At 46.0% G+C, this 22,805-nt stretch overlaps 1 protein-coding gene across 7 annotated transcripts in view; it reads left to right on the top strand.

Annotated features, from left to right (window-relative positions):
- Positions 1–3,876: 3,876 nt before the first annotated feature.
- LOC147435606 (uncharacterized) overlaps positions 3,877–22,805 on the top strand; it is a 53,143-nt gene continuing 34,214 nt past the window's right edge. For 2 of the 7 annotated variants that reach the window (XM_086488623.1, XM_086488622.1), the window contains exons 1-2: positions 3,877–6,108; positions 6,210–6,273. In XM_086488623.1, the coding sequence (XP_086344749.1) occupies positions 4,350–6,032 (1,683 nt within the window). In that variant the 5' untranslated portion in view covers positions 3,877–4,349 and the 3' untranslated portion in view covers positions 6,033–6,108; positions 6,210–6,273. Of the gene's footprint in view, positions 6,109–6,209; positions 6,318–22,805 lie in introns of all 7 variants that reach the window. The other 5 variants (XM_086488621.1, XM_086488620.1, XM_086488626.1 and 2 more) reach the window with 4 other exon arrangements.

Here is a 22,805-nt window from a genome sequence, read left to right as displayed (position 1 = left end):
AGCTTATGAGGAGTCAGAGGCTATTCTAGAGCAGCAACCTGTCGAGCCATACACTGAAGAGGAGGTACAGCAATTAAAAGCTGAGCTGAAAAAAGACGACAAGGAGAAAAAGAAAGTAGATGAGTCTACTAAGCCTCAAGAGAAAGATGGGCAAGCCGACAAAGGGAAAGCCAAGGAAGCTGAGGACAGATATCCCTCTATGAAGGATGTACCAAGCCCTAAGAAGACGGAAAAAATTATGGAGGAGACCACGGTAGAGGTGGACACGGATGATTTGGATAAGCCAGAGGCCGAGACCAAAGAAAAGAAGATAGATCCAGTTCAGCAAAAGAGAAATGATTATGAGGATTTGGTAGCGATAGGATACACTGAAGAAGAGGCCCTTGAGGCAGTTTATGGGATCACCCTACAAAAACAAGATGAACGGAGAGGGACGGAGAAAAAAACAAAGAGTACAAAAGAAAGTGAAGAGAAACTGGACGAACCGAAAGTACTAGAAGAGCCAAATCCAGTGGAGGTGGTGGCAGAAAGAGCTTTAGAGTTGACAGATGATGATGAAAAAGACATGCACATGGTGCATGAATTGCTCAGCAAAATAAAAGAAAGGTCCAAGGCAAAGGAAGTAGAGATTGAGACAGCCAAACAAAGGGAAGCGGAGTTGCAGAGAAAATTAGAGAATGCTATGACTGAATCTGAAAGTCATAAAGCATCACTCTATGACGCGGAAAACGAGAGAGACAGCTTGATACTCCAGCTAGCCGAGGCTTCAAGAGAAGTAACAAGTGCATAGGAAGCAAGGGAGCGGATAGAGGATGAGTTGGAGGCGGCCAAGGATGAGCTCATTGAGCTAAGGGAGAGAGTCGAGCTCCAAGAAAGAACAATCACTAGACTCAGGACTACCCCTAGAGCTAGCAGAGCAGGAACCGAACAAGAGGGAGTTATCATACCAGCTTTGGAAGACCAGGTCCAAAGCTTACAAAGAGAGCTGAGATTAGAGCAAGTGCAAAGGTTGCACATTGCGGAGGGATCATTGGCCGCAGAGGAGAGGCTCACATTAGAAAATCAAACACTACGGACAGAGAATGAGGCCCTCCGCAAACAGCTCCAAGATCTATAAGAGCAACAAAGAAGAGAGACAGAGACACCACACGAAGAATCAGGTGGAGCAGCCATAGAGCTACCAGAAACTGGAGAGGCAACCATAATTGAAGATCCAGCCCCAGCTCAAGAGGTGGTCTCGACTTCAGGAATCTCTGAAGAAGAAGAACAGAGGCTCCATGACCAAATAGAAAAGTCAGCAGAGGAGAGTGCCAAGGCGGAAATGGAATGGGAGAGGAGACTCCTAATCTCCATTAGACTTCAAGGACTAGACACAAAAGTGCTCCATGAACAGTGGATGCAACCCAGCCTGCCTTTCCCTTTGATGAAATTTGAAGTGCTAAAGACGAAAAAGAGAATAGAGCAGGAGCAGTATGTCACTCTTTACGAAGGCGACATCACAAAGGAGGAACAATCAAAGAAGATAGTAGATTCACAACCTAAATGGAGGAAAGGTTGGTTGAACAAATACCCAGCCTACCTCATCTACTTGGTGGAGGCACCAAAGGAGATTCGGGAGGATGCAACCTTCTGCCCGGTGCCAAGAGTCAGAAACTGGAAAGAGCATGGCAGGATTGCAGAAAAGAAGCCAAATTGGCTTAATTATCCCAGGATGCCAGGACCAAAGATAAGAGAGAGAATAGGTAAAGCCTACATGGTGAAAACCCTAACGGGCACCATCAAGCTCTTTACTGGCTCTCCTGACCTTTCATGTCAGATGCTCAAGAAAATCTGCAGGACTCTCTTAGCTTGCATTGAAGTGTTCGCGCCAAATAAAGCCACGACCTCGAGTCTACTATCGACGGCCGACACGGTGACTGATATGATGTACGATCTTTCATTGCAGCCTTCTCCAAAAGTGTTACACCTACTATACCAAAGGATTATGTTTTTGCTTAGCTTCCACATGCAAACATTCGAAGAAGCTTTCTACACCGGCTTTTTCACCCACGAAAGCAAAATATTCGGCCCAACCTTGACCATCGGCAACCTACGATACGAATCACATTTGCAGATGCTCAAGACGACAGGACTTTATTGACCAAGCATAAAAGTCATGTCAGGGACGACATGAACGCGGAGGGGGGGAGTGTTGAGCCAGCAGAGGATCACACCCACATTTTTGCTCACACTCATCATTTTGTAATCATTGATTGTAATAAATGTCTTTCCGACATTAATTTTGATTTGAGCCATTCATTAAGTAACGGGACTCAATTGAGTTTCCAGCTTGTAATCCCGAAGTAATTTCACTTGCTGATGTAATTAGTTAGAGATGTTCTCACCTCCAAGGCTGAGGTATATAAGCCAAGGTTTTTGTAACCTAAAGGACTCAGATTATTAATCAAAGTGAGTTTTTGAGCGCCGTGACTGTGTCAGAGAGAGAGAGAGAGAGAGAGAGAGAGAGAGAGAGAGAGAGAGTCTTATCTACTTGCTACGCGAGCTACGGAGCCGCCATTGGAGAAGCGACACCGCCATTGTGTTAGCAACGGCGAGAGCTACGCATAGATACCAAGAGTGCGCGCTATCGGCTTCTATGTGTGGTAAGTTCCTACGAGCTTCGGTGTGAGTTTTCTTCCAACTCGTGTGTCGGAATGGAGCATGCAGCATATCTATAGAACCACAACGAGTAGAGCTACACATTGGTACCATCGGGGTCAAGTTTCGATCACCTGTATTTTTCGGCCTGTCTTCATACACGTTTACCGCACGGAGTGGTTATAGGTTGATTTTGCAGTTCAAGTCTTTAGGGTGTTGTTCTTACCTAGTGAATAGACTTCCCCTTGAGTTTGAGATTGATTCAATGATTCTAGATCCTGTTTCGTATAGCATTCGTTCGTAGTATGGATTTCAGTCACTTGCGTATTTTAGAACTTAGATTTGATTTCCTTAGTAGTGATTGTCATTAGAAGGTCGAGTAGGTGATTTGACACCCACCTAGTTGTTTCCATGCGCCTGCGGGTCAAGCTCCGTCCTCGTCTGACAAATTCTGTTGTTGGTTGAGTTCTCGCTATTTAGCTTCCGCTAGCGGCGTAACCGCCTTCACAGCCCTCTACAAATGTTGCCATGTCAGCTTGACAATGTTGGCATCTAAACGACATCACGTGCGTCACTTCGGCATTCGCTCATAGTCGTTCAACATTGGTGTACGATCAGATCGATCGCCTCTCATGTGCAAACTGTGTCTAACACGACTACTGATGACATTGTTTTCTACCGATGCCTCTGTGAACTTCACAGGTGGATGCAGTGTACACTATAAACCGCACGGGGTAGCCACCTTGTTTTGAACCCACCGTAAGCCTGGGTTCAGACGAGACGGAGGCAGAGAAAGCCGCAGGGGTGTGCATCATCCATGCGCTGCAGCGATTGGTTGAAGGTCACGCTCTTCTTTACCGGAGCCACCATTAGTTGTCCTCCCGTTTATAAATGACACGAGTGAGAGACGAGGGATCGACGACGACAGGGGCTATTGATCAACGATGCGTGCATTTTGGAGTATCAGATCGACGCAACGGGGGGGGGGGGGGGGGCAAGCTTTTAGACACGTGCCCTTGCCATGTGTGCAATGATGCGTGATAGGTGGGTACGGAGGGGGGTTCGGGGTTCGAGAGCCTCGAGCCTCGAGCGGAGGGATGGTGGGGAGCTTATTGTTTTTATCCCATGGAGATGAGATCAACCGTGGATTAAACCCCCACCGTAGATCCCTCTACTTTGGAATGTGTCTTTTATACACGCCCAACACCGATAAATTGCAAGCTTCCACCCTCCGTTCGAGCGGGATTTGCGGTCTACACAGTGACAGGGAGCGCTGGCACCTTCCATTCGCTAGCTGCGTGGTCTTCACCCATTACCACTGGCTGTCTTCTGAACTGGAGAAGCTGCGTGGTCTTCACCCATTACCACTGGCTGTCTTGTGAACTAGAGAGGCGCAGGAAGACTGCTTTGCCGCCACCTTCGTCTGAACCCGAGCGGCGATGGCGCCCACATGGAGGGGCGCCATTCGGACGGCCGGTCAGTGGCCAGACGGCGTCAAAAGTGACGGCCACGTCAGCCAGGTGGCTCGTTGAGTCGTTGCTACGAACTGCCGTAGAAGACGATGTCCTAAATCCTTAAACCCTCGTTCCTGATGTGCTACCTCCTTCCTTTGAAGCTCGTCTGCTGCAATCGGAAATGGAGGGCAGCGTCTTGAAGGCGGGGGAAGTCTCTTTTTCTTTTAGAGCAGTAGGAAAGACGAGGAAGGAGGGGAAATGGAGCAGAGGGCGCGAGAGAGCTGGTCACCGGAATTCACCCGGCGAATTTGTGGCTTCGGAAGAAGAAGCAAGCATCTGGGAGGGGCAGGTTTGCTCCAGGCAGGCAGCTCCGTTCTTGAGCAGATTGACTGTATATGTGCCATTATTACCAGCAGGGCCTGGGGATCACAAACAGAGGAAGCGCTCTCTCTTCTTCGTCTTCGCCTCACCCCTTATCACGTTTCTTGTGTCCTCAAGCAGCTGGGCCCTTCCTCTTTGTTCTCCGCCCTCAACTTCTTTACTTGGGCTGGCAAACAACGTGGCTACAGGCACAAAGTCACCACCTACAACCTCATGATTGATCTCCTTGGCCAGAGTTTTGAATTTGTGGCCATTCAGCATCTTATCAAACTCATGCGGAAGTCGGGCATTGCTTTTACAGATGTCACTTTCAACACGGTCATTTCAAGCTATGGTCGTGCAGGTATGTTGCAGGAAGCTCGGACAACCTTCGACCAAATGGCATTCTTGAAGTGCGCACCCAGCACCTTTACATACAATCTAATCCTTCACCTGCTTTTGGAAGCAAAGATGGTTGCGACTGCAAGAGAAACTTTTGCTGTTATGATACAGTCAGGTTGCTGCCCAAACAGTGCGACCCTTTCTATTGTCACACATGGCCTGTGCAAAGCGCGGCGCTACACTGCTGCCTTGACGTACTTCTCTTCCATGACTGCTGAAGGTTGCAGGCCAGATGCCATTGCTTACACTTGTCTGATTAACACCCTCTGCAAAGTTGGCAATCTTGTGGAAGCTTTTCAGCAAAAGGAAGAGATGTTGCGGCAAGGCTTCCAGCCTAACAGATATACATACAATTGTCTTCTTGCTGGATTGTGCAAGATGCAAATGATGAATCAAACAGGCAACCTTCTGCTGGAGATGGTTAATGCAGGAGACAGTCCCGACACATGGACATATAACATTCTGCTCGATGGTTTCTGTAGGCTTCGGAATGTTGATGCTGCTAAGCAGTGCTTGCGAGCTATGGTCAAGAAGGGCTGCCTGCCTGACATTGTTACCTACAATACCATGATGTCAGGTCTTTGTTCTGCAGGGCAGGATAACAGTGCATTCGAACTTAAGGCTATTATGCAGGACAAGGGCATCCCTCCTAATATCATCACTTACAATACCTTGATAAGGTATCTGTGTAAAATGAATTGCATCGACAAAGCATGGACCTTACTAGGTGAGATGTTGGACAAGGGTTGCAAGCCTTCTTCAGCAACATTCAGTTCTCTTACTGACGGCATGTGCAAAGCAGGGAGATTGCGCGAGGCCTTTGGCCTATTTTGTATTCAGCGAAACAAAGGTTTAAGAAGCTATACTTCTGTGTACAATATGCTAATGGGTGAGCTGTTCTACACGGGGGAGAACAGGAAAGCTTTGGAAGTTTGGGAAGAAATGTTAAGGAGGAACTCTCGTCCGAATCAGAACACTTACAACATTATAATAGACGGCCTCTGTATGATGGGAAAGTTTCAGCACGCTTGTACAATTTTCGTACAGTCGATAAATGCTGGTTATGCATGTGATGAGCACTTATTTAATGCTGTTGTCGACGGTCTCAGGAAGGAAGGACTTTTGCACGACCTTATCACTCTGGTCAATTGCATGGTTAGGAAGAGGATGTGCTCATGACATAGGACTTTTATCGACTTTTATACACGGTGATTCCAACAAGGAACCAATAGCAGCATGCAATATCCTGAATGAGGTATCTCCGTTTACATTATAGATATCAAAGGGGTGAAAGAATTAACAGAGTTTAATGAAATGTGAACATTGAGTAATTCCTAAGCCACCTGTTGTATGCAGATTATTCATGTAACGTGGGATGTTAGGAACAAAGTCAGCCTTTGAAAATAGATATGCAGCAGTGGTAGGCTCTCACAAGTGCGCAAGCTCATTGAAATATATATTTAGGTGAATCTTGATTAATCTTCACTAAGTTACAGGTTAATTTAAGGTGCTTTTTTTGGGTCGAAGTCAATTGTGTACTTTAGGGTGGGAAAATAACATCTTATGGAGTTTAGCAGATGAATGCATGCATTGGCTTAGGATTGCTTCTTAGGTTGTGTGAACCCCAGGATGAGTAGTGAGAGAAAGTCTTGGAGTTTGTGATTTTTGTGAAAACTATGGCAGGTTTGCCTCTTCCTGTCTCAAAGGAGCTAGATCTTGTTTACCCAATGCTTAGTAGGCTGTTTTGTACCTTTGAACTACTTTATAGGCTTGCTAGGAGGACATTCTGGTCAACATCATAATTAGCATCTGTAAGTCTGTAAAGCAGTTTGTAGAAGTATTACCAGTGCTATATTCCTTGTCTTTTTGCGCAAAGAATCTGGAAGATATGCTTAGTGCATGTCTTGAATGTTGTGTTTCCTTTTTCGAACTGCAGCAAGTTGAGAATGCTCCCTTAACTTAGCTACAATCTCAGGCTGTTTAATAAATATTAGCTGGCTTATCATATCTTGAGAGTTCATTGAAGATCCCACAATGCACCCCCCCCCCCCCCCCTCGGCCGCTTTCCCGTCCCAACACACACACACACACACACACACACACACACACACACACACACACACGAGTACTTACTTATCCAGCAGTTAAACCATATAAATAAAACTGAATTTTTCACGAGGTTACCTTTTTACCTTGATCAAAACACCTAGGTTTACCTTAAACCATCATATGGGTCGGTTTTTTTTATTAAAAAAAGGGGGGGGTGGGGGGGGGCAACCCTCCTCCTTTTCTTCTCAAGGTACCCACCCCTTAAGTAAAGATCGTGGCATTCATTTCTTTGATATCTACCCTACCCTTCTGAAACGAAGGGAATGGATCTCCCGGCTACACGGACCGCCTACAGACACGCGTCGGACGAACCACCCGATCATAGCCACCATCCGACAGCTCCCCCGTGTTGGGGCCAGCGTTCGAAGACGTAGGCGTGCACCTGTAAGTCCGAGCGTCCCATACCACCCGACCTCACCTCCTCGAGGTGACCTCGCGCACTCCTAGCCGCGCGGGCTAACCATTGGCACTCTGCCAGTGGGGGTCGATAATTGCAAATGAGGCCTTGGCCTCCCTTTTATAATAATGGCCGGCCACACTGGTCGGGATCACACTACGTCCGCCCGGACACTGGATGCCCATCCCGATGGCGTCTGGGCTAGATCTCCTCTCCTATGAGCGGGACATAACATACTTTCCCCCTTAAGAACCATTGATGTCCTCATCAATGAAGTGGGGATACTGAGCTTTCAGAGCTCTAACTGGTTTCCAAGTAGCAAACCTTTCAGATTGACCCTTCCATTTAATTAAGTAGTCGTCATAAGCCTTTTGGCGCGAATGACGGGTACAATGATCTAAAACTGCCTTTGGTTCTCGAGGAATATACTCAGTTTGCATATCTTGCCATACGTTTTCCTCGATAGGCACAACGTCTGCTTCGCCCAATTTTACTCTAAGGCGGTTGACATGAAACACTGGATGTACACTAACATCCGAAGGAAGAGCCAGTTCGTAGGTAACTTGGCCAATTTTCTTTGTGATCAAGAATCCTAAATTTTAGGAGATGCTGCCATTGTATCTTTCTAGGTCATTTGACCCCCTTTGTGCACTGCAGCCACACCCAAAACTGAAATGTAGCCTCTGTAGCAAAGGATTCCACTTTGGCTAGTCAATGACCCCACTTTGGCTAACCATAGTCTTTGTCCAACCTTAGTGCTCTTTTGCCCTCAGGCCTGGACTCCCTCTGGACAGTTCCACACTAGCTATGCAATGCAGGGCAATTAGTTTTCCCTAGGGGTGTTTCCAAAAAGTGAAAGTAAATAAATAACAAGAAAGAAATCAACAAAAAGGATACATAGTAGTCACACGCTGGTGACATACCTCCCTCTTGAAATCTCAAACGTCCTCGTTTGCATCTATGTCGTACATGCTCACAGTCAACACTGATGTATTCAACACCTGTCGACACATGTACTACACATACATGCTCATTGTCAACCCTGGTGTATTCAACACCTCGTCGACACATGTATTGCCTGCGTGTGAACCCTGTCCCAATGACATAGTGGTAGCTTCGCACTCTGCCATTGTTGCTAATTGGACTATTTTTCTTATTTTTAATGATTAATCTCTTTTTTAGGATATTTTATTATGTGCACTAAGAACTGTTAAAAGATTGTAGCTACAGGAATTGCCATCAAGAACGGATAAACTCTGATGTGTCATTTGATGGGTGACGGTAAACATCGCGAAGGAGTTTCCGTAAGTTCGGTGGAAAGGGCCGGGTTACGAGTGTCCCTGATGCGTCACATGATGGGTGCGGGTGCATCAGTAAGGAGGCATCCCGTAGGCTAAGGAGGAAATCCGAACTGAGTAAGAAAATACGCGTAAGAACGCAAGCACAAGAATAAAGATGGGTTCAATGAAGCTTTTTACGAAAAGCAGGAACAATCGCGGGAGGGCAGATGCTTTTCCGCGAGGAGTCTGTGTCTGCATTGCATCTGTGTCGTGTCCTGCACTCGGGGACGCTTGGAATGTGTTCGTGTAGCATTGTTTTCACTAACTGAGTGAGTTTTTAAAGTTTGAACAGGTTCACACTTTATTTTATAAAGTGGCCGGTCACTTTTAAGTGACCAACCCTTTTATTAATAAAATAAAGCAAGCAAGGCTCTTAAAAAGAAGCCAGCGCAGGGGGCTGAAATTGCGATCTCTCTCCTCTCTCTAGGAGCGCTAGGCTCTGCTTTTTGGGCCTCTATTCCTGCCGGGTGCAAGACCCTATAAAAGGGTAAGCCAGTGTTCCAGTTTTCAACATGCCGGAAGCAGCAAGAAGTGCTAGCGCTGAGATTCTGGAGTAGAGGCTGGCGACCGAAATTGCAAGTGCTCGCGTGACGATTGAGTACGGGGGTTGATTCTTTGAGCAAGGAGCGACAGGTATAAGGTGTTGATACGCATTGAGAATTGTTGCTTTGTGTGGTTTGTTTTGTAGGAATCTCCCGTCTTACGGGAAGGCCCTTAACGGGAAGTACGACTTCACGCCTATGTCCCTTACGGGAAAGTACGGCTTCGTGCCTAAGTCCCTTACGGGAAGGAACGGCCTTGTGCCCAAGCCCTTTACAGGAAAGCACGACCTTCGGGTCTAAGATTACAGAACGGAGGGGTTTCCTCGGGTTCTCGTGCTTGTATAAGAATTCTCCCTGAATAAAAGAATACTCTTAACGGGGGGGGTGGACCAGCCCATCTTCTGGTCCGCAATACTGTGTCGATCTTCTCCCTTCTCTCATGTTTGCAAAGTATTATAATTTTCAGATTTTCTAAGTGCTTGTGTACGCTCCCGTTTTGTGACAGTGGTATCAGAGCTCGGACTCCTCTCTTTTTGTGCAAAGAAGGACGATTCCGGGAAGAACGGGAAGAACCATGTCGGGCCAAGGGAGAAGCGTTGAAGAGGAGCTTCAACAAGTGCAAGCTCAGCTTGCGGATGTGCAACAAATCTTACTGTTGCCAGACGTCCAAAAGCTCTTGGGCGGAATGAAGAAAACGTATGGAACTGATGTAGCCAAGCATCGAGACAACACTGCTTGCGTGAGACCACAGGAGGCAAGAGAAGAAGAACGTGCCGAGGTGCACAAAGGATCTTCGGATCGGAATGAATGGCCTATTTCACGGAAAGGCCAGGAAAAAGCGCTCTCGCTGCTAGACGAGAGCAAGGACATCTCTATCTCATCTCCATCCTACTCTCCTGATTATACTTCTACTTCTAGATCATCTCGTCAGAAGAAGGAAGCCGCTACTACTGCCACTACCCTACATCAACCTAAAGATAAGCCTCGATTCAAGAAGCATGGTCGCAAGTCTCAACATCGCATGAGAGTCTTCAAATCGGGCGACAAGGACATCAAGTTCGAAACTTACAATGGACGGAGAGACATCTCCAAAGTACTGTCCTTCATCAGACAGTTTGAAGTCGCCTTTACCAATGGGCACTTCACAGAAAGATCCAAATTACACCATGTGGGGATGCACCTCTAGGAAACGGCAAGTAATTGGTGGTTAGCCAAGATTTTGGAAGGTTCTCAGGCCAGAACTTGGGAGAGCTTCAAATCTGAATTTTATGAACAATTTCTTCCACATGACTTCGAGCAGGACATACGGAAGGAATGGGACTGGCTTGCCCAGAAGGAACATGAAAGAGTAACGACTTATGTAGACAAGTATTGGTCGGTTTTTTTGAAGGTCACTCCCTTCATGAAGATTGCCGACGAGGAAAAGAAAAGAAAGTTCGAAGCGGGTCTCCAACCGCAGCTTCGAAAGAGCATGAAGGTGTATCCGCATGATACTCTTCAAAGGATGATGGAGTCAGCAATCGTTGCTGAGGATTTGCATTCAACTGGGACGCCCAAAAAAATGGAGCAAAGCACTTATCGTGCAAGACAAAGAGGGGTCTACGATGACCATGGGAGCCAAGGAAGAAAACGTCCTCCACCTAGGGACGATGATCACCCTAAGAAGGCAGAGGGCAATGGCAAGTGAACTAAGTATCTTTCTCCTACTCAACTTCAAACTTTCAGAGAGGAAGGAAGATGCTTCTACTGTGGCGAGAAAGGACATATGGAACCGGATTGCCCGCTAAAGCAACAACGGCAAGAGCAAGCCTCTACGAGGCAAGAGAAAGCAAGGAAGGAACCCGCACCACCAAGCTCGAACTCAATTCCAGATGTTCAAGGAAACACAGAAATGGAGAAAGGGAAGTGTCAACTTCTGAAGGGCTGGGGGTCTTTGAACAACGAGCGAGTACTGATTCTTTATGATCCAGGATCCACGGATAACTTCATCTCCCTGGATACTGCAGAACGTTTGTGCCTCACACCGGCTCAGCTTGGCACACCGGTTACATTTGGATCGGCATTCGAGGGGTTGACAACCAATGCAACTCCCTTGCAAGGACAGCTCAATCTTCGGATCGGCGAGTACAAGGACCGCGAATCATTTTTGATGGCACCCATCAAGGGATGTGATATCATCTCGGGTATGCCATGGCACTTCCACACGACACCTATTCCCGATTATGTGGAAAAGACCCTCACTTTTGATCATGGGGGTAAGAAAATAAAGATTCATGCTGATGCAAGAGATTGGCAGTTCCCAATTGTAAGCCATATCTCCATTAAGAAAGAAATGAAGAAGTGTGTTTCTGCTTACTTGATTTTTGCACGTGAAAAGGATAAAACTAGTAGGGACTCTCTTTGTAGTCAAGAAATTAAGCGTCTTCAATTTATTGAAAAGTACAAAGATTGTTTCATGGAAACACTCCCTGATGAACTCCCTCCGGTATGCTCGGAAGATCACCGCATAGATCTCATACCGGGTAGCTCGCCTCCCAATCAACCCCCTTATCGGGTAAGTCTTGCTCAGCAAGAGGAAATTTTGAAGCAAGTCAACGAGCTTCTAGAGAAAGGGTTAGTACGGCCAAGTGCTTCACCCTACTGCTCTCCAGTTCTACTGGTGCAGAAGAAAGATGGCACGTTTCGAATGTGCATAGACTATAGGTCTTTAAACAAGATCACGATCAAGAATCGCTTTCCGATCCCTCGGATTGATGATATACTTGATAAGTTGCAGGGTGCAAGTGTCTTTAGTCGCATAGACTTAAAGAGTGGGTATCATCAGATACGGATCGCCCCTGAGGATGTCCATAAGACTGCTTTCCGCACAACCTTTGGACTATATGAATTTTTGGTAATGCCTTTCGGCTTGACCAATGCTCCTGCGACCTTCAATCGCATGATGGACTGCATTTTCAGCCCGTATCGAGCTTTTACGGGAGTATTCTTTGACGACATACTCATCTTCTCTAAGTCAGAAGAGGAACATCGGAAGCACTTGGACTTAGTGTTTCAAGAATTGCGAAAGCATGAGTTTCATGTGAATGCAAAGAAGAGCGAGTTCTTTCTCTCAGAGATGCACTATCTCGGCCATATAGTCTCTCACAATCAAGTGAGTATGGATCCTGCCAAGATCCGAGTGGTAGAAGATTGGCCTATTCCCACTACGATACATGATGTACGTAGCTTTCTAGGATTATGTTCATATTATCGAAGGTTTGTCCGAGGATTTGCTCATGTAGCAGGACCACTTCATGATTTGACAAAGAAGAAGATTCCTTTCAGATGGGGATCGAGACAACAAGGAGCTTTTGATCGGCTCAAGTACTTGCTAAGCCATGGACCTATTTTGATAGTGCCTGACTTAAGGAAACCATTTGAGGTTCACTGCGATGCTTCAGGCGATTGCATTGGAGCAGTGTTAAACCAAGAAGGCCATGCAGTGGCTTATGAAAGCAGACGGCTTAAGGATGCAGAGTTGCATGCATCAATCTACGAAAAGAAACTCACGGCTGTGATTCACGCCTTATCCAACTGGAAGCACTATCTTCTAGGAGCGGATTTTGTGATCAAGACTGATCACCAGAGTTTGCGGTATTTTCTTACGCAAAGGAAACTATCTGAGAAGCAGATGAGATGGTCAAACTTTTTGTGTATGTTTCACTTCCAGATCCTTCACACGGCTGGGAGCAAGAATGTGGTCGCAGACGCATTGTCTAGGTGGCCAAGGGTGAACACTATCACTTCGGTGTATCACCAAGAATTAGAAGCACTACCGGATTTGTATCCAAATGATCCAGACTTCTCCACCATTTAGGGAAAGCTACATCGTGGAGAGAATGAGTTTCCCTATTCCATTTGGGACGGTTATCTCTACCACCATCAGGCCATATGTGTAGCGGAACCATTAAGAAAGAAGATCATGGATGAAGCACACGCTTCGCCTTATGCGGGTCATCGGGGTATTCTCCCTACGACCTTAGCAATGGAAATATATTTCTTTTGGCCTAGCCTTAAAGCAAACATTGATAAGTATGTCAGGGAATGCTTGGTTTGCCAAAAAGTGAAGTATGATCGGCATAAGACGCTTGGGTTGCTACAACCTTTGCCTGTGCCTAATGAACCTTGGGAAAGTATTGCCATGGACTTTATCATGGACCTCCCTAGAACTCAGACTGGAAATGACGTGATCTGGACCATTGTGGACAGGTTTAGCAAGCAAGCACACTTTATACCAGTCAAGAAAACGATCAAAGCAGTTCATATGGCTAGGGTCTTTCTAGCACAGATCTTTAAGCATCATGGAATGCCTAAGTCTATTGTGAGTGATCGAGATCCTCGCATGACAGGAAATTTTTGGCGTGCCTTGATGGATTATCTTGGTACGAAGCTGAATTTTTCATCTGCCTACCATCCTCAAACGGACGGGCAAAGTGAGATAGCCAATTCCACAGTATTGGATATGTTAAAAGCTTATGTGTCAGACCGGCAATCTGACTGGGAGAAATATTTGCCTCTTGTCGAGTATGCGTATAACAATACCATACACTCATCGACGGGGAAAGCACCTTTTGAGATTCTCTACGGTAAGCCTTTGCTTCCACCCATCCTTTTAACTAAGGATAAGATCTTTGCATCAGATGAATTTGTCCGGGATTTGGACACAGCCTACGGGCAAGTTAGGAGAGCTATTCTACGCTCTCAGGAAAAGCATAAGAAGCTGCAGACAAGCATAGAAGGAATCTAGACTTAACAATCGGACAGTTAGTCTTACTCAAGTTTGAGAAGGCAAGACTTAAGAAACAAGCGTCTCATAAGGGGAAGGTGGTAAAACTTTCTACCCGCTACTATGGGCCGTTTAAGATCACTGAGCGAGTGAATGATGTCACTTTCAGATTAGAGCTACCGCCTAATTGGAAGATCCATAATGCTTTCCATGTCAGTTTACTCCGGCCGTATGTGGGACCGCCTCCAAGCCAGCCTAGTGCTGAGGAACCTCCTGAGGTTGAGGAAACAAAAGAAATACTCCATCTGGAGTAGATAGTAAGTCATCAGGAGCGGTCTCTCAAATCCGGAAAGATAACACGAAAGTATTTGGTTAAGTTTAAGAACTATTCGAATCTAGATGCTCAGTGGATGACGCAGGAGGAATTAGCAGCTTATCCCGAGATACTGGAGGTATATGTCCAAGCACTACAGTTGAGGACAACTGTTTAGAAGCCAGAGGGATGTTGCTAATTGGACTATTTTTCTTATTTTTAATGATTAATCTCTTTTTTAGGATATTTTATTATGTGCACTAAGAACTGTTAAAAGATTGTAGCTATAGGAACTGCCATCAAGAACGGATAAACTCTGATGTGTCATTTGATGGGTGACGGTAAACATCGCAAAGGAGTTTCCGTAAGTTCGGTAGAAAGGGCCGGGTTACGAGTGCCCCTGATGCGTCACATGATGGGTGACGGGTGCATCAGTAAGGGGGCATCCCGTAGGCTAAGGAGGAAATCCGAACTGAGTAAGAAAATACGCGTAAGAACGCAAGCACAAGAATAAAGATGGGTTCAATGAAGCTTTTTACGAAAAGCAGGAACAGTCGCTTTTCCGCGAGGAGTCTGTGTCTACATTGCATCTGTGTCGTGTCCTGCACCCGGGGACGCCTGGAATGTGTTCGTGTAGCATTGTTTTCACTAACTGAGTGTAAAGTTTGAACAGGTTCACACTTTATTTTATAAAGTGGCCAGTCACTTTTAAGTGACCAACCCTTTTATTAATAAAATAAAGCAAGCAAGGCTCTTAAAAAAAAGCCAGCGCTAAAAGCTAACGCAGGGGGCTGAAATTGCGATCTCTCTCTCTCTCTCTCTCTCTCTCTCTCTCTCTCTCTCTCTCTCTCTCTCTCCTTAGGAGCGCCAGGCTCTGCTTTTTGGGCCTCTATTCCCGTCGGGTGCCAGACCCTATAAAAGGGTAAGCCAGCGTTCCAGTTTTCAACATGCCGGAAGCAGCAAGAAGTGCTAGCGCTGAGATTCTGGAGTAGAGGCTGGCGACGGAAATTGCAAGTGCTCGCGTGACGATCGAGTACGGGGGTTGATTCTCCGAGCAAGGAGCGACAGGTATAAGGTACAGCTCTAACATTCATGTAACAGGTATTTCATTTGAGCTCACTTTAAATACCATGTACATCATTTCTTTCAGAAGCCATTGTGACACTGACAATGCATGTAGCTTTGAAACTCAAGGGGTCAAGGTAGGTTGCAAATCGAAGGCTTCAAGGTAAAGTGATAACACAGCTGGTGACTCTTGCAAGTTCACCTTCTTCCATCCACTTAGCATCCATTGGTGGATAGTTTCTGAACTTTACCAAGTAACGCCTAGCAACCTTGCCTTTCACTTTCCTTTCTTTGTGTTCCAAAATCTGTTCCGGGACCAAGATCTCGTCAAGTTCCTCGACTTCCGGCTGTTCTTCAGTTGGCATATCTTCTGGCACATCACCCACATAGGGTTTGAGAAGACTCACATGAAACACTTTGTGAATCTTCCAATTGTCCGGCAATTTCAGCCTATCTGCAACATCACTGATTATGTCGCACACTTGAAAAGGTCCATAGTAACGCATGCTGAGCTTTGGAAATAGTCTTTCCTTGCCCTTCATCTTCTTTAACCTTGCCTTTTCAAAGCGTAGAAGCACCCAATCACCAAGTGAAAATACCACTTCACGACGGTGATGATCAGCTGCTTTCTTTTGCTTTGCCCGAGTCTTTTCCAAGGCCACTTTGACCTTCTTGTACATTTCATCCATGTCCTGAACATACTTATCTGCTTCAAATATCTTGTCCTTTGTATGCAGTATGGGAGGAACTTTCTTGCCACCTTCAACTATCTCGAAAGGTGCCTTGCCAGTTGATGAATGCACTGTATTATTGTATGCATACTCCACCAATGGCAAGTATTGCTCCCACTTTCCTTTATGCTCTGACACATAGCACTGCAGCAGATCTAGGACAGTAGAATTTGCCTCTTCTGACTGCCCATCTGTTTGAGGATGAAATGACGAAGAGAATTTGAGCGTTGTGCCCATATTCTCAAACAAGCCTCTCCAGAATAAACTTGTCATGCGTGGATCGCGGTCGCTAACAATCGACTATGGCATGCCATGATGCTTGAAAATATTGCTCATAAACAAGCGTGCCATCTGATTTGGCTTTATCTTCTTCCTGACAGGAATAAAATGAGCCTGCTTGCTAAATCTGCAAATGATGGTCCAAATACCATCGTTTCCTGTCTGCATTCTCGGAAGATCAAAGATAAAATCCATAGCAATACTTTCCCATGGTTTATTTGGAATAGGTAGTGGTTGCAATAACCTTGGTGCCTTTTGCCTGTCAAACTTGACCTTCTGGCAAATTAGGCATTCTCGCACAAAGGCATCCACATCTCTTCTCAATGTAGGCCAATAGAAGAATGTCTCAACCGCTTTAACTGTAGCATCGATACCACGATGCCCTGCATACGGTGGGACATGACTCTCTTCCATAACTTTGCGTCGCAATGGCTTTGTGACACACAATCTGCCATGCATCATCATGAACTAGTCTTTGAGAAGATAGTGTACATGACGGTGTCCATGCATTAGCTGCTTGAAGACCCTTGCAAAATCTTCATCATTTTCATACTGTTCCCTCATATCATCAAGTGCATGATGATAAGGAATGGACACAGCTGAAATTTGTGGCTTCCTTGACAAGGCATCAGCCACAATGTTCTTCTTGCCTTCCACATGCACAATCTGAAAATGGAACATGGACAAAATATTTGCCCATCGCATATGCTTCTCATATAACTTTGTCTGTGTCAAGAAGTATCGCAAGGTCTGATGGTCCGTTTGGACAACGAAATCTGCACCTAGTAGGTAGTGTTTCCAACTTAAGAGCGCATGAATACAACCAGTAACTCTTTCTCATAGACCTGCATGGTCATCTCTGGCCCTTGCAAAATTCTGCTCTCATAGGCTACTACCCTGCCATCTTGCATTAGCACTGCACCAATGCTATTACCACAGGCGTCACACTGGACCACAAATCATAGTTGCTCGGAACGGGAACGGGGAACGGGAAAGGGAGGGTCCGGAACGGGACGGGAACGTGGAGGAGGAGGGGACGTCGGAACGGGAATGGGGCTGGAACGGTCCACCTAAAGTAAGGATTGAATTACCTCCATTCAACTTAGTCTCAAATAAACTCCTAAACAACCCCAAAACTGCCCCCAAATTTGCTTCCTAACCTGCCCTCAAATTGCACCAAATATGTTCCCGGAACAACCCTAAATCTGCCCACTTTTTTCCCCCCAAATGCCTACTTTTACCCGTTTCTCCCCGCGTTTCGCCGTTCCACCTCATGTTTCGCCCATTCCGGAACACCGTTCCGGTTACACCCCGTTCCGGAACGACATTCCGTTCCCATCTCCGTTTCGGGAACGGGACTTGTCCGGAATGCTGTTTCGGAACGTTTGGGCTGTGTTCCGCCCGTTCCCTGTTATAGTGCCACAAATGACTTCCTAAGATCTGGCAACACAATGACTGGATCTGAAGTCATCTTTTCCTTTAAGAGATTAAAAGATGAAATCTCTTTCTGTGTCCATCTAAAGGTGACTGCCTTCTTTTGAAGAGCATGTAAAGGTGAAGCAATCTCAACGAAATTTTGGATAAACCTTCTATAATAGGAGCATAGTCCCAAGAAACTTCGGACATCGTGCACTGTCTTCAAATCTGGCCATGACTTGATCGCTTCAACTTTTGCAGGATCCATTCTGACACTATCCTTTGAGACAATGTGTCCCAGAAAGTGGATCTCTTCCAGAAAAAATTCACTTTTCTTTGTATTGATGAGCAACCTATGATTGCGTAGCTCTTTGAACACAATGGCCAAGTGATGCCTATGCTCCTCTTCATTCTTTGAGTAGACTATCATGTCATCAAAGAATGTACCAACAAACTGTTGGTGTGGACGGAAAATTTTGTCCATCATCCTATTGAACGTAGTAGGAGCATTTGTGAGACCAAAGGGCATTACTAAAAATTCGTAAAGGCCAAACGTCGTTCTAAAAGCAGTCTTGTGCACATCCTCTGATCTAATGCGGATCTGATGGTACCCACTCTTTAGATCTATCTTGCTAAACATAGCTGCTCCTTCTAATTTGTCCAGAATATCATCAATTCTAGGTATAGGGAACCTATTCTTGACGGTATTCTTGTTCAGTGCACGGTAGTCGATGCACATACGCCATGAGCCATCCTTTTTCTGCACCAACAACACTGGAGAACAGAATGGGGATGAACTGGGCTGAATCAGCCCCTTTTCTAACAGCTCCTGTACTTGGCCCATTATCTCTTTCTGTTGAGCCGCACTAACCTTGTACGGAGGCTTTTTTGGTGGGCTACTACCTGGCACCAAATCTATCACATGGTCCTCGGGTCTCTCTGGCGGTAATTGAGACGGTAATGAATCGGAAAAACAGTCACTATATTGTTGTAAAAACATTGACCTTTCTTTATCTAGCACAGATAAATTTGATTCATCACAATTTGACACTTCACGTGCAAAAACCAAGTACGCAGAAAGATGCTTTTTCATTACAGAAGTAATAGCAGAAGCTGATACAGTGGGAATAGACCCCCCTTTAAGCTTTACATCCAGAATGTGAGTCTTTCCTCTGCTCTGTAGAGTGATCTTTTTGTTGTAGGCATCCATGATTCCCTGTACACGAAATAACCAAGGAATACCTAACAACACATCACATCCGTCTTGTGGCATGATGTAAAATTCTTCAGCATCTACATAGGATTGGATATGTAGGCGCAACTTTCCAATGATGGGTGTCATAGCCTTTGTATGGCCAGGACATGCCAAACCTGCCTCTACTGTATACCCCATCTCTTCAAGTTTGATTCCCAACTTTGAAGCCAATTCTGGGGAAATGAAGTTGGCTTTGGCACTTGGATCAAAGAAGATACGCGCTGTTTGATCTCTGACCTTTCCCCATGCTCTGCAAAGCTTACATGCATCTGAATTTGGCTTGTCGCCCACCATATCTAGCACTAGACCAGCCATGGGATTCTTTCCTTTCCTGTGCTCCTTGTCTTCAGAATCAGCTGGCGTTTTCTTTGTAGGGCAATTGTAAGCAATGTGGCCAGGCTGCTCACAGATGAAGCATTTGTTTTCTGACCTCAGGACCTTCTTTTACTCTTCCGACTTGTGAGGAAAACGTCTTTTCCATTTCTTCGCTGGCCCCTTTTTTGATTCAGTCGTAGCTTTGTCTTTCCCTGCGTTGGCTGGCTCCTGAGTCACTTTAGGAACCTCCTTGGGAATATACTTCTTCGCTGAAATTTTCTTGGCTGATCCTTCCTTGACGCCAGTATTAAATTCACAATCTTCTCCCTTGAGCAAACCATTGCCAGTGTTTGCTACCTCGATGAGCTGCGTCAAAGTAGTGACTTTGGTCTTCGTGCAGTATTTTCTCAATCCTTTGGGTAGGCCACAACAGTATTTTTCAATCTGTTCTGTCAATGGCACAAACCTATAGGAAGTTACTGGAAGTAGAGCTTTCCAAAACTTCCGATTGTAGTTATCCAGATTCTTGCAAGTGGCATCATTAAGCTGGTGCCATTCTGTCATGACATCTGCTTCAAATTCATAAGATAACCATGCTGCTGCAAAAATCTGCTTGAAGTAAGTCCATGTGGACGGAGCTTGCCCTTGCAGCAATAAAGTTGTCCACCATTGTCCCGCGTTCCCTGTCAAGAAAGTGGCTGCCTTGCGGACCTTTGAAGCCTCTGTAAAGTTTCCCCCTGCATAGGCCTTGTCAAACTGCTGGAGGAATGAGAGAGCCTTCTTCCTGTCATCAAACCCTGTAAAGGTTGTGAATGTCACACCTTTGCCACCTTCTTTGTACGGAGTTGGCCTCTCCAGCGGCGTTAAGTTGTCATATGGAAGTGACTGAAACATGGGAACACCGTTAGGGTTCATTTGTGTTCCCTGATCGCAATTAAGTTGACTTGGAAATGCCATATTTGGCTGCTGATTTGTAATTCCAGCCATACCAAAATTTGCCTGTGGCATCCCAAATTGGCCCTGAGTGCTTTGAAACCCTGGTAGCATGCCCGTGATACCATACATGGGGTTAGGCATCATCGTTTGAGCACCCCCGAACACTGTTCTTGGCGTGTAAAACTGATTTCCAGGTGCATGACCAGCCATGCTCTGGAATACCGATCCACCTCCAAAATAGCCAGGGTGTACTGAAGGTGGTGGGAAGACCTGTTGCATAGCCTGTAGGTTGCTTCCCTGCCCATTAGAACTAGCTATAGGTTGCTGAAAAGTGGCTGGCTGAACTGGTACAGCTTGAAAGACTGGCATCTCAGCCACCTGTTCTTGCACCTTAGGCATAGGTTGTGGAGACTGTATGTTCTCCGTCAAGTGTACATGTGTTTCCATTGACTGTGCAGTATGAATCACCTGTGCTCGAGCCTTAACAGGCTTCTGAATACGATCCATTGACCCAACTAGTTGAGACGGAAGAGGAGGTTGCAGAAAGGCTAAAAACCTCGGGTTCTGCATTACTTGTGTGAACATAGCCACAACAGTAGCCAACTGGGTCCTGAATATATCATCATCCGTCTGTGGTGGTCTCGAAGACTCACCCACTTCATGTGTCTGTTGACCCTGTGAAGAGGAAAGCTCTTCAGTCACATCATCTGGTCTCTCAGCCATAATTGCAATTCCCTGTGTCTGGTCTATGATCCCCTGTGTCTTCAAGCCCAAACTGACCAAGGCTCACTTCTATGGGAAAAAGTGATTTAATCCCGTCGATGGAACCATGGAACCGGCCTGTTCAATCCAAAAAGGGCGGTAAACTCTAGACTTAAACCTTATTTGCTTTCACCCATTTAATTTGTCGTCCACTTTACCTGTACTTTCAAGACACAACAAAGGGGAGAGGGATACAGGTTGCTAGATTGCACGTGTATGAGTAGACCGACACCAGATTGGCCCCTAATTTAGGCACCCCTTTCGGTATTTCTTTATTGTTAACAAGAGGGAATAAACGCTGTGGTTCCCTACAAGCTGCCCCGCACAAGCTCGGTTGAATTTCAACTGTTCCAGCCCGATTTCGGCAGCATAACTGTACTAGGATCCTTCACAGTCAGTATTCCCACGCATTGAATGACTTTCCCGACGCATACGGGCACTTTGCAAAACCTGGCAAGAATCTGCAGCACGCTGAATTCTCTGTTTTCAGCCCTGAAAATGCGCTAGATCACCTGTACAGCGGTCCCCTCGCGTCCCCGAACCTCCTGGGGGTATTAGGGACCGTTTAGGGCCAAAACCCTAAACCTGCAAAAATACACAGCAGTCTGTAATTTACTGTTTCTGGCTCCGTTTCGCGTGCCGGTCATATCCGTAGCAAGTCCTCGAGCTCCCGCACCTGTAGGGCTACTTGCCCTTTGAATCGGACGAGATTTCTGGCGTGAAACCTCTCCGAATTCACCTGTACCTGCGGGGGATTAGCCGCTAGCTAATCCAGTACCTGTGCATGAGGCTCTTGCCTCGGCAATCGCGCATGAACCCACACAACTGTACATTGGTCAAATGAAAAGCCCACTAGAGGGGCATAACATACTGCCATAGGGGGGAGAGAGGGCAGTGCGTAGCGTGCAGGGCATCACTCCTGGCGCCGCACTGTACATAGGAGGGAAAGCAAGCACTCCATAGCTCTTAACCTGTGACAAAACTGAAAAATGAGCCTTCTTCCTCCTAAATTCATCGCCACTTCTTGTTGCATGAGGAAAGTGCATCAGAAGGTGCCACTTGGCGCATTTACAAGCATTTTCCCGTTTCAGGGTTGCCGCCTAAAAATCTCCCAACCGGTTGCCCAATTGACTTCACGGCAGAGTAAGAAAATGTTCTCCTTGTCATTCCGGAGGTAATGACGCAAACACATTTTCAGGTCCCAAAATAGCAGTTCCCTAAATTTTAGGAGATGTTGCCATTGTATCTTTCTAGGTCATCTGACCCCCTTTGTACACTGTAGCCACACCCAAAACTGAAATGTAGCCTATGTAGCAAAGGATTTGGCTAGTCAATGACCCCACTTTGGCTAACCATAGTCTTTGTTCAACCTTAGTGCTCTCTTGCCCTCAGGCCTGGACTCCCTCTGGACAGTTCCACACTAGCTATGCAATGTAGGGCAGTTAGATTTCCCGAGGGGTGTTTCCAAAAAGTGAAAGTAAATAAATAACAAGAAAGAAATCAACAAAAAGGATAGATAGTAGTCACACACTGGTGACACTACCAGACCAGCGTTTTCAGTAGTACTTCAGCGAACAAAACACCATCAAGATCAGCGTTTTTCCAAGCAATTACAGTCAGCCAATCAACGTTTTCTGTAAACAGCCATTAGCGTTTTTGGAACTAGCAAGCAGTCAAGCGTTTTCAGCCTTCAAGGCCACAACAGAGATAGAGGTCGTCGTCATCGG

Source organism: Adiantum capillus-veneris, chromosome 18, assembly GCF_014529385.1.
Source record: "Adiantum capillus-veneris isolate H3 chromosome 18, ASM1452938v2, whole genome shotgun sequence".
In the NCBI taxonomy this organism is placed as follows: Eukaryota; Viridiplantae; Streptophyta; class Polypodiopsida; order Polypodiales; family Pteridaceae; genus Adiantum; species Adiantum capillus-veneris.
Note: the sequence above shows the minus strand (reverse complement) of the source record. Positions and strands in the feature narration are given on the sequence as shown.